Consider the following 16,995-nt stretch of genomic DNA (forward strand, 5'->3'; position numbering starts at 1 on the left):
TGCGAGAGAGAGGGAGTGAGCGAGCAAGAGAAAGAGCGAGCAAGCGATACTCTAATGCTACTGGTAAACAGACCTCTAGTTCAGAGGTATGCATAGGATCCTAGGGCTGTTTCCTGCCGAGGATGTGTTCTTGAAACAAACTTTGAACACAAACAACAATGAAAAAGATCCGTTTTTTCCCTCCTTCTCATTTTTTTTCCGCTACTGGGGCTAATATAAACTTCAACCGCTTCACAAGCAAACAGGTTGATGTGGAGCGGCAACACGTTCAGGCTAAACACGCGCTGGGTATATCCGTAATATGTTCACATAACATGACTTCACACGCGCGGCAAACGCTACTCTCTCCCACAGGCTGTTGAAGAACATTCCCCGAGCTGATCAATTAATCACGTCCCTCCCCTCGCCCCTTAGTAATCCACTAGCTAGGCCTACATGTTTAAAATTACCCCTGCTCCACGTCGGAAGAAACACTTTGAGCGATGTAATCACACTGAAGACATTCCCTCAAGACAGAGATGTAAAAAAATAACGAAATAAAGGTTCCCTCCTCCTTCTTCGTGCTGTACTTGTACAGGCATATGCCTGGGACGCTAAAATAATTTCCTTGTAAGGCCAACGTGTCTATAAATATACAATCATTGGTAGGTGTGTGCGCGCCTGGGAGCGTAGTCAAAGAAGGGGCGAGATGGTGTGACTTATTTAGCGGCTAGCTTCACTGTGGCTTTGTTGAGTGGTACGAACAGAAGCAAAATCATACTACCTTCATGCTATTTGTATGAGAGTTTCTACCAACCGAAAAAACATCCAACTAGCCTATTGTTCCAGGGACAGAATGATAACAGCATGGCTAAGACATATGATCGCTAGTTATTATCGCCCCATGTAGCTTTTTAGCGCTATTATTATTATTTTTCACCTATTTAAAAAGGAGCCATAGCTAGCTACATTTACCACATAGCATTCTTCAGATGTTTCAATGGTTTTCCATAAATATCAGCTCAAGCTCACCTCCTGACAGCCAACATGTTCACATGCTGTTGAATCATTGACTTTGAGTACAGCTGAATTTAAGAAATGAGGGGTGTGTGTTGTTTACTATTTGCACTTTTCTACGCACGTAGACATGTGTACAAATATTTATAACCTCGCTGGAATTCTACATCTTACACATAAATGGCCTTTGAACGTGAACATTTGAACTAAACAAACTAACTCTGACCCTGTTTTTAATACTTAGAGTGGTGATCGTTTTTCTTCTACTTTAACCTGCAAGAAATTTCCGTCGTAGAAAGTCCCTAACGTACTTAATTAAAGGAAAATAAATCCAGTGCAATAACTGCCGTCTTTCTCACTCCTATTTTAAAAAATAATTGCTTTGCCCTTTTTTTTTCACAGGAACAAGGAAAAGTCGGTGTGACATTCAACATCGGGACGGTTGACATTAGCGTGAAGGAGACCTCTACGGCGATCAATGACGGAAAATACCATCTGGTGAGGTTCACCAGGAACGGAGGGAACGCCACCCTACAGGTGGACAACTGGCCCATCAACGAGCACTTCCCCTCAGGTACTGCCCTCCCACCCTGAACCTTTTACCGTATTGAATCGTCAACCGTGTAACCTTTGACCTTTTTTTTGCGTTGAGGGAATGCTAACTGTTTTTAGATGTAATGTTAGAACTGGACATCAGCTGGTTATCAAAATTCATTATTGAAGTAAACAAAGCTAACGTCTGCTATCGTCAAGGATATCAGACGTCGCTTTTCATGAATAACTTACATAACAAAACTTCGGCCAAAACAAAACTAGTTGGCTTATTCATTTGCAACTGTAAAAGTCCTTGTCATATCTCCCACCCCATCCTTGCTCACTATTTACCAGCTAAACAGATGGACACTCGGCCAGGCTGTTCCGTCTGTTTACCTGGTAAATGGCGATATCCACACGACACCTGGCCAGCTAGCAACAGAAGGGAGGGATCGAAATCCCACGGCTGAAAAGTTTCGTTTGGTGAACAAGCAGAGCGAAGAAATGAAAAAATAAAAATATAAATATATAACACAGAGAGAGGGTGGTTAGGAGGAAGGAAGGGAGGGCAGGAGTGATGAAGGAGGGAGGGATAGAGAGAGAGCGAGAGAGGGAAAGAGAGTAGGAGGCCTCCTAGCCAGATTAAGCCGGTATCTCTCTCCCAGGTCAGCAGAAGCGGAGACAGTGGTTGAATACAAATAAGGTCATCAAACACAGCCGGCTCCATTTTTGAGTCTCCCGACGAGTCCGGTTGGTCAGCTTGGAGCTTGCGTCGTGCTGCGCTCGGCTAGCCAGGTGTGGGAGAGACAGACGGCCGTACAGACTATAGGGGAGGTACGGGGTGGGGGAGGGGCAGCTACAGGAGAAATCATTCGGTTCCTCTGCTCCACGCCCCATTAACCTAGGCTGGACGTCCTGTACTTTGATATCTGTGTTCCCTCCTTTTGCCCAAGCTGCTGTTGCAGCTTCTTTTGTCCCCCAACTGTCTTTCTGCAGAGTAAAGCGAGACCAATGAGTGGAGACAAAAAAGCTACGTCTACGGTTTATACATCCAGAATTGACCAGAAGCTTCCATGTATGGGATGGTAGCCTTTGAAGATTAAATTAAACATGTTTAAGTCCCTACGGAGAAATAGGGGCCATGTTAAACGAGTAGAATATAATGAATTATGAATGAAACATGTCACTTTCTTTAATTTAATTTTATATTCTTGAAGGAAATGTTGAAAACATTCCGGAAGAGGGCTCAGGAAGCCATTTACCAACCCTCCATTGAACTACTATTTATATAGTTTCAATATAGACCCATAAAAAGAAAAACACAGACATGACCAAACGTTGTCCAGAACATTGGCCATTTCTTTATCAGCGGTCCACACGTGGTTGATAAGCATCCACACAGCTAGGGTTCTGCTAAGCGTTTGGATAGGCTCTCTCTCTCCACTCTGCAGAGGAGAGGTCGAGGTGGGATCGCCGCCCTGCTCAGACCCACCGCCAACACTGCCTCTGACCATCTAAAGCACCTCGTACCGATGCCAACACCACAGCGCCATCCGTGCTCTGCAGCCATTTGGGCGTCTTTGGGCGTCTTTTCCGACCTTTTTCTGAACACGGAAAAATTATAAGAAATTAATTGAAAGAGACTGGGGGACAGTATGGTGTGGTCACGCTGTTTTTTTAATCAAAGTACAATTGAAAACAAAAACTGTACATCATCGAGAAGTTGAATAGTGTCGTGGTTATGGTGTCGACAGCCTACCAGAAGTTCTCCAAGAGAAAGAGCCCCCTTACCACCTACCTGCCCCTCAAAGGTATGATCCGAGGGCAAAGGAGCCGGCCCCTTTTGTCTCCATTGCAGACCTTCAAAATAAAAGTCCCGCGTCTGGATGTACTCTACGCACTGTACGTCCACACCAAGGCTTGGCCCTACGTCATCCTGTGGCCTAGCCTAGCCTGGTCGGGTCTGACACACACATGGTTTTCGGGGGTTAAATGAGAGTGCAGGTGATTTTAATTCGTTCTGTCTCTCAGGCTCTCTCTGTTGCCCTCGGCTGTCTTTCACGTTTCTTCTGACCAAACAAAGTCGGACAGGTTTCATAACGATGTCCTGGCCGTGGACGAATAACGTTGAGAGAGCAAGAGGACACCATGAATAGGCCTACTTGAGACATGCCTACTCTTACGCTACTTACTTTCCTAAGCACTGTCTTTAGTACCCACATAATTCAACGTAATTGGCAATTTTACATTCTCAAGTATTCAACATAATGCCACCTCATCCCACCAATCTTTCTCACCAAGCGTCGTATCAATAGTGAATTCACGACAATAGGCAAAAATTCGCAAACTCGGACCCAAGCGTCTGCGTTACGAACAAAGAAATCCCTTATAAGTGGTTAATGGAGGGTTCCTCTTGGACACAGGACAGAAAGACATTTGAGCTCGGTCTCCTTCTCTCCAAGGTGCTTCCATTGAGTTTTCTTCCGGCCGGAGTGAGGGCATGGAGGCTCGGGGCTCTAGTGTAAAACGGCGAAGTGTGTGTGTGGGGGGGCCTACACTTAGTAATTTATTCTTTTTTTCTCTTCGGTGCAGGTAATTTGCAGGACACTCGGTGATAGTAATTCAAAAGTGATTGATTTTCTTTTCTTCCCTCCCACCCACCACCTACTACCCCCCCGACCCATTGTCGAGGCGTTGTCATCTCCTGAGTAATTACAGGTTAGGGTGCAGCCTCATCGACTGAATCCTCACACTCGGCGATGCTTAACTTGAAGGCCGGCGAACGCTTTCAGGGGCTCTCACCCGGTTCAATAAACAGTTACTGGATTGGGGGGGCACCTAGCGGACCATGGTGGTGAGGGAGGGTGCGGCGGTGGATTGCTTGACACTGAAAGCCAAAGCTTGCAAATGCGCCACCTAAAAAGTCTCATTATGTTGTTGCTGTTGTTGTTGTTGTGGGTCAGTTGGCTGACAAAAAAGGCGGGAACAGAAGTGTGCCAAGTGTGTTTTGCTGGCGGTCACACTGCCCCGGCTGCTTGTATTGCGAGGTGAGTGATTTTCTGCTTCAGAAGTGTTTACCTCCCGCTTTTGTACCTCGCCGTGTGAGCTGATTAATACCGAGAGCTATTTTATTGTTGACTTGCTCTATAAGTAATCATAGATTACAATAGACTTGGATAACACAATTTATTTTGAATCCATTTTCCTGGTTTGGTGGGACCCGTCTGCAACAACAACGCAATAACAGACGATCTAAATATGAATTTAGGATTTGTAAATGCGTATGTGGCCAATACGGATAACCTATTTTTTCAATCTAAAATACCTGTTGTTATCAATATGGATTGAAGTACGGGCTTTTAAAATGAGGGGTTAACGGCATGGCATTGTTGTTGTTAATATGGCAGCGGTACAATTATGTTAATGGATTATTATTTTCCTGGCAAAATACAAGGGCCATCCTCTACCTAATGTGCGTAGGAGTGTATGCTTACTAAAAAGCCCATCTCTCTCAGTTGAATCACTAAACCATTCTGGGTCCCCGCTTTGAGTCTCTGTATTTCCACTAATTTCAGATTTGTTCGTCAGAACATCTGTGTGTTTCATTAGCTGAAACAGTAGTTTTGAGTCAGCCATGAACACAGCCACAAAGCTGTTTATGAACGTAGAAAAAGTACAAAGGACAAAGAAATAGTACAAATAATACAAAGAACTATTAAGTTGAACTACTACACACATAAATTAACCATCAATCGATCTCATTAAGTTATGTAAATTACATTTTTCTGCACAGGCTGCATCGTTGATTGGCTGGCAGCAGCCCGCAGCGTAACGAAACCCCGCCCATTATTCACACAGCATGTGGTGATTGGAGCGTTTGAAGTATGACCAACGATCCTTCACGCTTGCTTTATACAGATGGACTACGTGCACATGAAAAGTTCAAGTGTTTTCTATAATGTCTGGTGCAGGATATCCTAGTGGCTAGGGTAAGTGTTTGACCCCAGGCCTAAACGTTCTGGGTTTTGTTCCCCAATGTCCGCAGTCTGCCTGCAGAAGAGAGAGAGAGAGAGAGAGAGAGAGAGAGAGAGAGAGAGAGAGAGAGAGAGAGAGAGAGAGAGAGAGAGAGAGAATGGAAGAGAAAGCCAGAGAGAAAGACAAACTATAGGCAGAGGAACAAGGGAGAGAGGTAGAGAGGGAGCGATTGAGGAGGAGAGAACAAGTGAAAGGGAAAGAGTGCTGGAGAGCAAAAGAGAGAAAAATGTGAAGAAAGTTGAAAGCTGAGGATGGACAAAAAGTGAGAGGACACAGATATAGAGAGAGAGTGTGAGAAAGCGCGAAGATGACAGATGAAAGGAGAGAGAGAGGAATACAACAGACAGTAGGAGGAGTGAATTGTGGGTGGGTGTCGGAGATGTCCATAACGGGAAACCTGACACCTGCAGCCACAAAGTATCGAGTGAGGAAACGATGGACTTCTGGGCTACAGGGCTGCCGTACATCAACGGGTACAAATCGTGCCCCTAGAATGCCAAGCAGCTGTCACTGCCCACCACACTCTCTCTCTCTCTCTCTCTCTCTCTCTCTCTCTCGTCTCTGCTCTCTGCTCTCTCTCATTCTCTCTCTCGCTCTCTCTTTCTCCCGCACTCTCTCGCTCGCTCTCTCTCGTTCTCTCTCAATCTCTCTCCCTCGGTCTCTCTCTTGCTCTGTCTCTCTCGCTCTCTCTCTCTCAGTCTGTGATGACATCGTCATCACTCTCTTCCCTTTGACAGAACCCCGGCGAGAATATTCCGGAACAGAATGTCAAACAAGTCGGACAAGTCGGCCAGGAGATAAATGCCTGGTGTCGGGAGTGAATGAACTGCTGTCGCAATTAGAGACACACACTTTTGGGGGTTATCAGTTGTTTTTTTTGAATTCCGGAAGATTCAGTAGACATGTTGAAAGATAGAAAGGCGTTCTTGATTTAAGATAACGTGTGATAATGTGCCTGCATACATGAACTCACGCATACATGAGCACACACACATACACACACACGTACACATATACAGACACACACAGACACATACACAAGCGCACACACACGCAAGGTAGAAACCACATGCATGCTCTGTGCACTCGTACACTTGATCCAAGGTACATACACACGCACACACACACTCACATGCACACAGCCATAGTCACGATGTGAGATATAATTTCCATTTATCTGCTCCATTATTTGCAACAAATACTCCCACCTCAAAGACAGGAAAGTTTGAACATCAAACCGCTTTTTATTCGTCCCCGCGTTGGTTTGTTGTTGCTAAGGTCATTTTGGGAGTCACCTTTAGAGATGAAATAGGGTATTGACAGACTATAAAGACACTTTTCTCATTAGTTGGACAATTAACTTGTGGTGTATTCATTACACGAACGTGTGTCACCTCATTAATCACCTGGAACAATATAAAAAGCCATACCTTTAGTCCGTCCTTATCAGCAGCCTTGGCAAACCCTCTATCTTTCTCTCTCCCCCTCTCTCTCTTTCTCTCTCTCCCGCACCATCTCGCTCGACTCTCTCGCTCTCTCTCTCTCTCTCTCGCTCGCTCTCTCTCTCTCGCTCTCTCTCTCTCTCTGCTGTGGAGGAGTATGGCTAGCTTGACAAACTAACCCAACCTACTTTCTGGATACACCCCTAGCAACATAAGTATGATTTAAAATACCAGACATGATTACATGTATGAGAAAGAAAACACTTGAATAACTATTTGACTCCATCCATTCATGCATAAATGCATGTGCATGCGTGCATAGATACATACATACATACATACATACATACATACATACATACATACATACATACATACATACATACATACATACATACATACATACATACATACATACTTACGTATGTGCGTGCATACGTACTTGCTTAGCAATGAATGTATAAGTGAACTGAAACATACACACAAACACGACCCAGGACATCTCCAAATATGTCCTGGGTTTAGACCCGATGTGTGTTGAATCAAAATCATTTTAGAAGCACCCCCGCTAGCACATTGCACCACACGTCTACATATATTCTGCCACAGGTATACGCTAGCTCGCTAGCAAACTAATACCCTCTTAGGCTTATGTCTCCCCATTCTGGCTTCCAACCAAACAGTTAAACACTCACATTGAGCAAACTAAGTAGGCAGATTTGATTTATTTCGGAGGCCGTTGCAGAGAGTGTACATGTTTGATTGATCCACCCTTAGCTTAGCCACCTGTGTATTAAGCAACATCGCCGTTGTAATGTATGTAGCCAGCAAAGGCATGCCGAGGCTTAAGCTGTATCTAACGGTATTAGAGAACTGAGCTCCACATCTCATTGACCACTATCAACACAGATTTACTTGGAGGAAGAAAAAATGCGTCACAAGACACTTGGCTCACACCCTAACCGCTTTTTACACTCAATGAGAAAATCCATCATCACCGGATAATTAACTAGCATTTATCAGCTCACAGAGCTGGCCTATTACCTTCTAATTCTCGCATATGCAACGCTGTACATATTCGCCCGGGACTCAGCATGCGGTGGGGTGATTCTCCGAGACCTCTCTACCCACGCGGTAATGATCTAATCTGTATGCGTTGTTCTCTGAACACCCACCCAACCCAACCACCCTATGTCATGGTTGGACCTCCTCTTTCACTATGGAAGAGGAAAAGCCGGACTGTACTTGGGAATCTAACTCCTATTCCTCCTTTCGCCTGCCCGCTCCTGCTCGTACTAATCTCGCTCCCTTTGCAGCACTTTCATGTGCGGTAAATGGCTGTGAAACCGTCTCGGTCATGCGTGGACTCATCAAGACTTTAGATTAATGAGAAGGGAACATAATCAGCTGGTGTCCAGAGAATACGTGCAACTTCAATTTGCTTCATTGAAAGGCAGTCAAAGGATGCATGCATTTCTTTCTCTGATGAACTCTGCTTCTGTTACCAAAGAGGTACATTGAAGAAATATTTCCTTTTGAAATGTAAATGCTAATGAATTTGTCCTGTTTAAATGTTTTGTTTTTCTTCTTGTATTTGAACAAATTGACTAACAGTCTTCTTCCAGGTACTTGGTAGATAGTGTCTATACTGTTATCAATGTGTATCGTGCATGATTTCGGTAGATAACTGTGATATATTTTGTCAAGTGTGCCATATAAATATAACGTTTAAACCTACAATTAACGCTTCTTGGAAAACAAAAAAAAATCAGCACGCTAACTTTTTTTCTAAATATCTATAAACCCAGATAAAAAACGTCATAAACCACTGTATAAATGTGAGTCTTGTCTCTTGCCGTTGCCCAATGTTTCAAACTGTTTATTAAACTTTTAAACCTCAAAGGCAACAGCGACATTGAGCGCTATCAAATGGCAAATAAGAAAATCCCGTTCAAATATACCCGGCCAGTTGAAGATTGGCTGCAGGAGAAAGGTAATCCTTCACCGGAACGGTAGAATGTGTTTCATTGTTCCTTTTACTTTATTCCTCTCGTCATGCCATCGGCTTGTTACCTCTGTTCTCTGAGAATGAATAAACCATCATTTAAAGATCCCTCTGTTAAAAAACGAAGTCAAACCCACATGCTGGTTTATAGTTTTAGTTTATTTTCTTTTTTGTCAATTTCCCATTTACCTTTTTATCATCATCACTTTTTAAAGTTGTTTTAAGTTCATTCATCGATAGTGTCCAGTTAAAGGGACTGGTTGAAGCTGCACCTAAACTGCAAATAATACATAAAAAACAATCACAAACACGATGGAATAGGTAGGAGTACGTTGCAATTCTGAGGCCGATGGTAGATATATCTGAACCCCCTGCCAAATTTCAAAAACCTCTGCAGAGTATGGGCCCGCACTGACCGAACCAACATGGCAAGCAGGTCCTTCCCTCATGCTGTCATTTGTGTGATGGTGGTCATACACATTACATCCCCCCAAAAAATGATAGCTCTTTTTGTCACTCACAAAGAGACCTAATTAGGTCCATTTTCGTTAGCGAAATGGCCGCTGAAATGGATTTCACCACGCCTGGGGTAGTGTCTGCCGTTTGAGAGCGGTGTATGGCCCTGTGCGTCCCCTTGCAAATGTTTTTTGCTCCAGGATTGGCCACAGGGATTGATTGCAACACTCTATCCATCTGCTCCTATTTTTCTATCCCATAATAAAAAATGAGTCACATAAACCTAATATCGCACTTAAAATGCATTTAAAGGTCATCGCTTTTAAACCTCTAAACCCGATTATAAAGTCCCTTTAACATTTGCTAAAACACAAACCGGTGTGGGAAAAGAAAATCCCATTATGGCTGCATGCGTGGCTCCACATGCTGTTTCATTTTCTTGTTTGTGATACGAACGTCTTGTCGCTGTCATTTCATGCTCAGTCTTTTTTTTGTAATTGTGTTAATGTGGCCCGTCTAACAAACCAACAGTGTCTGTATGTGTGTGTGTGTGTGTGTGAGTATTTCATAGAAATTAGATTTCTAATTATGATTTTTTTCCCCTTAGTTTGATTTGTGTGTTCTCATTGCATAACTAATGCATGAGATGTGTTCCACACCCAATAATATTTAGCCCTTCCCTAATGAAATTTACTGTGACACATGTTGAATGTGTATTGCTGACTCTTTATCATAATATGCCAAAGCCTTGCATACATATTTATGAATGTTTCATCCACAGTTTTTTGTCCGGAGAATATTAGAAGGGAAAGAATCCCCCCTTTAAAATTAAATCAAAAACCAGAAAAAACACATTTTGTTTATCATCGTATATCCTTGAAATACCCCAAAGCTGCATCTTGTAGTGCTCTTAATGCACAATCTTTTTGTACAAAATTTTAATACAAACACAATTCTCCCACCAATCGCTAGCACCGCTAGCAGTACCGTTAGCAATTTATTTTCTTTCGTTATTATTACTCACATTTTCTTCATTTTGAACCTTAAAAACAAATCTATTCAGTGTTCATGGTTTTAAAAAGGCTCCTGTGGCGAGTTGAAAAAAAAAGATATTTCATGAGCATAGAAGCATAGCTAGAGAGAAGCCCTGGCTTATCAGCCAGAAAGCCTCGTCTCACCTGACTATCCATGAAGCCAAAGGATGGAATACTGTAGTGTGACTGCATTGCCGCTAATTAAATCAAGCTGAAAAAAATCGAAATACATGCATGCTAACTCGCTAACAAGATGGGAAGGACACGCATTGCTAAGCTCATCCAATATTAAGAAATTATCTAAAATGTACATATATTCCTCTTTTGTGGATCAATCATTGGCTCAGGAAAGCTGAGGAATATAGTCAACACATACCAGCAGGGGTAAAACCCAGAAAACTAGTCCAACCTAAACCCAAGTCCACCTAACCAGATAATTGGTGGGCAAACTTCCAGGGAGCATGCTTTCTTTGCTAGCTTGTTTTGAACAAAATCAAGCAAACATTTTGATAGGTTGCCAGAATTCAGCAAGGGATCCTCTGCATTGCACCATGTTGGATGTAGTTATTCTATACATGCTTTATTATTCATTTATTTATTAACTTGGTAACCTTTGGCGACATCACGCGTGTGTGTTCCAATCACACCGCCCATTCATCAGATCAGACAGCAATCAGCGGCTAGTATCCAAGGCCAGTCCAGCCTCCCTAATGACTGCTACAGTCACCCTCCTTTCATAGAGCAGCCAAAGCCCCCACTTTACAGCTTCTATAACCCATGGGTTTCCTCCATCGAAGGGCGTGCGTTAACCGTCCCCCCTCTTCCCTCCCCCTTTCCTCCCTCCTCCCTCCTGCCACGCTGCGCCAGGTCGTCAGCTGACCATCTTCAACACCCAAGCCACCATCTCCATCGGCGGCAACGACCGCAAGCGGCCCTACCAGGGCCAGCTGTCGGGCCTGTACTACAACGGCCTGAAGGTGCTCAACATGGCGGCGGAGGCGCACGCCAACATCAAGGTGAACGGCAGCGTGCGGCTGGTGGGCGACGTGCCGGCCAGCCGCGGGGCGGCGCGCACCACCACCTCGGTGCCCCCCGAGATGTCCACCACCTTCATCGAGACCACCACCACCCTCTCCACCACCACCACCCGAAAGCAGCGCTCCCCGCCCACCATCCAGGTAAGGGCCGCGGCCGACTGGGCGTTGCCGACTGGTGGGGGCGTGGCCGACTGGGTAGGGGCGTGGCCGACCTGTTGGGGGTTTGGTTTGGGGAGACCTTGGTAGTTGGGGAGAGGCGGTGAAGGGGGGAGGGTGGAGGAAGGGATGAGGGGTGGAGATGTCGAAGGGCCGAAGCTAATTGTTTTAAAATTGAAATCTGGTTTATTTGACCTGACAAATGGTTGAATCGATCCAACTCTGACTGGTGGCAGGTGTTCATGTTGGATCTCAGGTAGGGGGGGTGGGATGCATGAGGGGAGGGCGGCGGTGCTGTGGGAGTGGTCGGGAGGTGTAGCAAGATGTGCAGTGATCCGAAAATAAAAGTTCTTAAAGGTCGGATTTCTAATACGATCTTAAAGGTCAAACCTCTAATACGACCAAATGGTCTCTATTCTGACTTATGTGATGTAGTCATTTGCATTATAATACGTTTAATATAGGAAATGTACAATTATTTGACCTTGACCTTCACTGGCATGGTACCTCTAATCTTTGTTTTGGAGGATTGGTTGTTTTGTTGTATTGGTGTAAGAGGTGTTCTTTTCCTCTTAATTGGCCTTTCAATTTCTGGATGCAATTCAGTTGTAAAAGTGGAATGAATGAAATACTGCTTCAGACTGAGACGTGTGAAGATGGACCACTCTGTACCTTTCTCTCTCTCTCTCTCTCTCTCTCCCTCTCATTTTCTCTCTCTCTATCTCTCTCCCCGCTGAATCTCTCTCTCCCTGTCTCTCACTCTCTCTGTCTCTCTCTCTCTCTCCATCTCTCTGTCTCTCTCTCTCTCTTTCTCTCTCTCTCTCTCTCTCTCTCTCCTTGTCTCTCTCTCTCACTCTCTCTCTCTCTCTCTCTCTCTCTCCCTCTCCCTCTCCCTCTCCCTCTCTCGGAGGCCAATGTGCTCTGACTCTAAGCCAATGAATGTCACCGGAGTGCCAAGAAAGTAATCAAGCCAAGCACTCCTTTGACACTTGGAGGACAAATTGAGCCACTCAGTGTTCATATTAAAACCATAACTCTCCCTAAGGGCTATCCTGGTCCGGGATGGGATTGCTCAGGCTGGGATGGGAGTGGGAGAGAGACAGGAGCCGCTGTTGTCAAGCTTGTCACATTAAAAGCTGATTGGCGTCTGTGTGTTGCTGATACCAACCCCCTGTGGTACGGGTGTTTATGGATTGTTTGGGAGTACAATGAGCAGCCTTTCTTAAACACACACCCCTAGACACACATAGACACACACACACACACGTAGGCACACCTACACACACATAGACCACCCCAGACACAAAGATACGCACACACACACACACACACACCTAGGCACATATACACACACACCTAGACACAAAGGTCTGCACACACACACACACACACAAATGCACATCCAGACACACATACATACACCTAGACACAAAGATACACGCTCACACACACACAAACACACACCTAGACACAAAGACACGGAAACACGGCCAAACACACAGACACACACACGCACCTACACACACACACGAGTGTAAACAAAAAAACTATAAACAATTAAACATGGAGCTGTCTCTACTCCTGTCTTCACCCTTACCCTTATCTCTGATTTGTGACATGTGTGCTCTCTGATGGCCGTGACCCAACACATATCCTCACCATCATCTTCGTCATGTTACACCGCAGTCTGCGGCATTTCTGAAAAGGTCACATTGGATAAGAAATCACAAGATAAGAAAATACTGACGAGAATGAGGAAATGTCACTTAGTGTCAAAAGCTATTAATATTAAAGCGATGTCAAGGAAACACGGTTATTATGAGAGATATTTCATCGACAACGGGCAAAGTCCTTTCCAAGGTGAAATAACCAACCAACCAAACTCTCAATGTTGATAAGAAACGTTCCAATATGTTAGGGGTCAGGCCAACAACTTCCCCTGCTTTTCCAACTCAACTTTTCTACCTTAACCTTGCAACCTCGACTCAACCATGACATTTTGGGTTTCTCTTATTTTTTTCGCCAGACTAAATCCAACCAGACTCCAGTCTTTTTCCCACTACCATATTTCTCTGTATTTGTCCACACCTGCTGGTCCCTGTTCCTCTGATACATAAGTACTTCCCACTCCCTGCTAACGTCCCCACGGCGGGGTCCAGCTTTGATTCACTGCCGACCGCGTGACAGAATTTTCCTGTGTTTTTTCTTTGTCTTTCCCTGAGGCCTTTAGGAGTACGTCCGCATGGTACGGTGTGACAGGTGCACGGTAGTGTTTTGAGAGGTACAAGCAGAGGACTTGTGGCTGTGTGTTTGCTCTGGGGGGGTAGGGGGCTGGCGGGTAGGGGACGGGGGACAGTGCTTCTGGGGGTCTTCATCTGTAACGGCAGTGCAGGGTCTGGGAGCTATCGTTAGTGATGAAGTGCAGGGGGAAGAGGAGCCCCTGTTTCAAACACACTGCTGGGCAGGGGGGGGGGGGGAGTGTGTGTGTGTGTGTGTGTGTGTGTGTGTGTGTGTGTGTGTGTGTGTGTGTGTGTGTGTGCGTGTGTCACACATGTATGGCCAGACATATTGCAAGAGGAAAAAGGGAGAAAGACAAAAAGGGGAGAGCGAGAGAGATAGAGTGGGAGCAAGAGAGAGAGAGAGAGAGAGAGAGATGCTGGGGGTGGGACGACCTGAAAAAAGGTCAGCTGTAGTGAAATGTGTGTGTGCGTGTCCGTACATGGGCGCGGGAGCTGTCATTAATTAAGCGTGAGATTGGCTGCCCTGGTCTGGTCCTGTTGATCCGGAGATGTCACGCCATTACACACCCCACCTCAGACACCCTGAGGACACCAGCCTGCCTCGGGGGACATCACCATAATCACACACACACACACGCGCACACACACTCACCTGGAGACCTGCAGGGACATACACGCCCACGTTTGGACATGCATACACACACACAAACACAAACTTAAGAACACACACTCACCGAGACCCATGCACACGCACACACCAACACACACATACTCAACACCCATGAACACACATGCCTAGACACACAACCATAAACACGCACGCCACGCCCACACATATAAGCACATACACATATTACTAGACATACACATACACATGCACACGCATACATAGCTTGACACACACTCACACATATTCACATACTCACAAACACACACACCCACACCCACAAGCACACGCACCCCACATGCCTAGACACACGCACGTTTGCACGCATGCTCATTCTCAGAGCCCTTGTTCACTGGTGAAGAGACACTAGATAATAACAGAGAGGCTGTTATGGCTTGTGACGAATCCTTTGGGGCAGTAGGAGTTGTTCCACACACTGCACAAACCAAACTAAAGATGGAAGGTTTGAAACTGAGAAGGAGTCCCCTACGAAAGGGGGCAGTTTCACGGTGAACACATTGTATAGTGTGACTTTTCTAGCTAACTTTTCTTCATTTTGACTCATTGCAAGGGTAACTAATGCATGGTCATATTAAAAGCGGCCATGGCTTCACTTGGATGCATACGAGCAACCAATTCCCCATGAGTTAATTGAGCCCCGAGTATTTTGTGCGAATTGTGTCCAATCGTCAGTCATGCGTGACATACAATTGTTTAAAGAAATATATTCATGGAAAATGTAGTTTTGGAGAGGGGGGGGGAAATAACGAGGTTGCAGTTTGAAGCATGAAACCAAGCAATTATTCACCGGTTTGACTTCTTAGCATCCTAGCTTCCTAGGATAGCATACTCAGAGGGTCTTTAGCTAAACCAAGCATGCCTTTAACACGCGTGAGTGTCAAATACGTGCGCGGTGGTCGCACGGGGAATAGTCTATTTACTGGGGGGGGCTCTTTATCACAAGAGAGTAATGTTTCCCGCCCGCAATTAACTTGCGCTATTGGCAAGAGATGTTTTGCTCCAATAAGAACGGGATGATGTGATGGGCTGTAACGTTGGGGGAGGCGTCTGTGGCAGGTGGATTGGAAGTGATTTGCATGATCGTCTGGCTTAAGAAATTGCCTTCGTCGTCATCGGCAACAGGGCACACGCCCGGGAGAACGCAAACAAGATGTGAGCCACTTGCCCTTTAATTGGTTTTCTTTGGTCCGAAAAGTGGGGCAGGAGGGGGATGAGAATTATATCGATATGAATTAGCATAAATTAACATGGCACAATTAAATGATATTAGCATTGATGGGTTTTTTGTTTGGTGCTGTAACATGTTTATGTAATAATGTATCCCCCCCCATTAATAATATGAATGTATGTGACAGGAATATAAATTTACTTTGAAGTTTGAAAGGAAACGTTAAACCGCCACAGGTCGTACATTCCCAGCCTGTGATACTGCAGAGGTACGGTGTTGTCCTTCTGATCCACTTACCAACCCTCTCTTATGTATTCTACCCTCCGTAAAATCATCCTGCAGTCCAGGCTTGCGTAATTACACCGGATTTATGCTCAACCTTTTCTTGGAAGAGTCTGCGGCTTTACAAGTGGACTCTCTCTTGGCTGGCAACGACGTCATTAATGTGCTTGTGCTTGGCCTGCTTTTCTGTACTTTGTGCCACCGTGTATGTTCTGTTTGTGTGTGTGTGTGCGTCTGCCGTGCGTGCGTACGTGTGTGTATGCGTGCGTGCGTGTGTGTGTGTGAGCTGTGTGTCTACTTCTGTGTGTCCTGTTCGCTGAGTTCGTTTTTATGATGTGTCGCCCACGCTGCAGTCCGTCAGAGCGGCTGTAATTGTGTGAAGGTGGAACTGGCAGGCAGAAGCTTCTTACGTCGACTCTGTCCATTGTTATCCTCTCGCTCTCTCGCTCTCTATTTCTCTGAATTTCTTTCTCTCTCTCTGTGTATATCTCTCTCTATCTGCCTCATCCCTTCTTTCTTTCCCTCTCTCTCGGTCACTCTGTGTCCCACTCTCTCTTTCTCTGAATTTCTTTCTCTCTCTCTGTGTATATCTCTCTCTATCTGCCACATCTCTTCTTTCTTTCCATCTCGGTCACTCTGTTTCTTTCTCTCTACCTCCCTCAATCGCCTTCGCTTTCGTCTTTCTTTCTTCCTTCTTCCTTTCTCTCAGTCTTTCATTTCTTCCGGTCTTTCGTTTGTTTCCTTTCTATCTTTCTCACCCTGGTTTTTCATTCTCTTTGTCAACATTCATCTCTCTCCACAAGGCCTCCCAGTGAATTCTGGGAGATGGATGCTGGATGTCCGTTGGTTGTGTGGGGCGTCCAATTAGGAGATAGCTGACTGATGGCGAGCCGATGTTTATGTGTGTAGAGCTCATTAAAGG

At 45.1% G+C, this 16,995-nt stretch overlaps 1 protein-coding gene across 1 annotated transcript in view; it reads left to right on the forward strand.

The window, feature by feature from the left end:
• The window catches only part of nrxn3b (neurexin 3b), a gene marked incomplete at both ends in the record, with an annotated part of 267,959 nt that overhangs the window by 226,302 nt on the left and 24,662 nt on the right, over positions 1 to 16,995 (forward strand). The window contains 3 exons of the mRNA XM_079753357.1: positions 1,399 to 1,570; positions 8,911 to 9,000; positions 11,370 to 11,680. Of these exons, the coding sequence (XP_079609483.1) occupies positions 1,399 to 1,570; positions 8,911 to 9,000; positions 11,370 to 11,680 (573 nt within the window). The remainder of the gene's footprint in view (positions 1 to 1,398; positions 1,571 to 8,910; positions 9,001 to 11,369; positions 11,681 to 16,995) is intronic.

The sequence above is a fragment of the Pollachius pollachius genome (assembly GCF_949987615.1).
Source record: "Pollachius pollachius genome assembly, chromosome: 16".
NCBI lineage: Eukaryota > Metazoa > Chordata > Actinopteri > Gadiformes > Gadidae > Pollachius > Pollachius pollachius.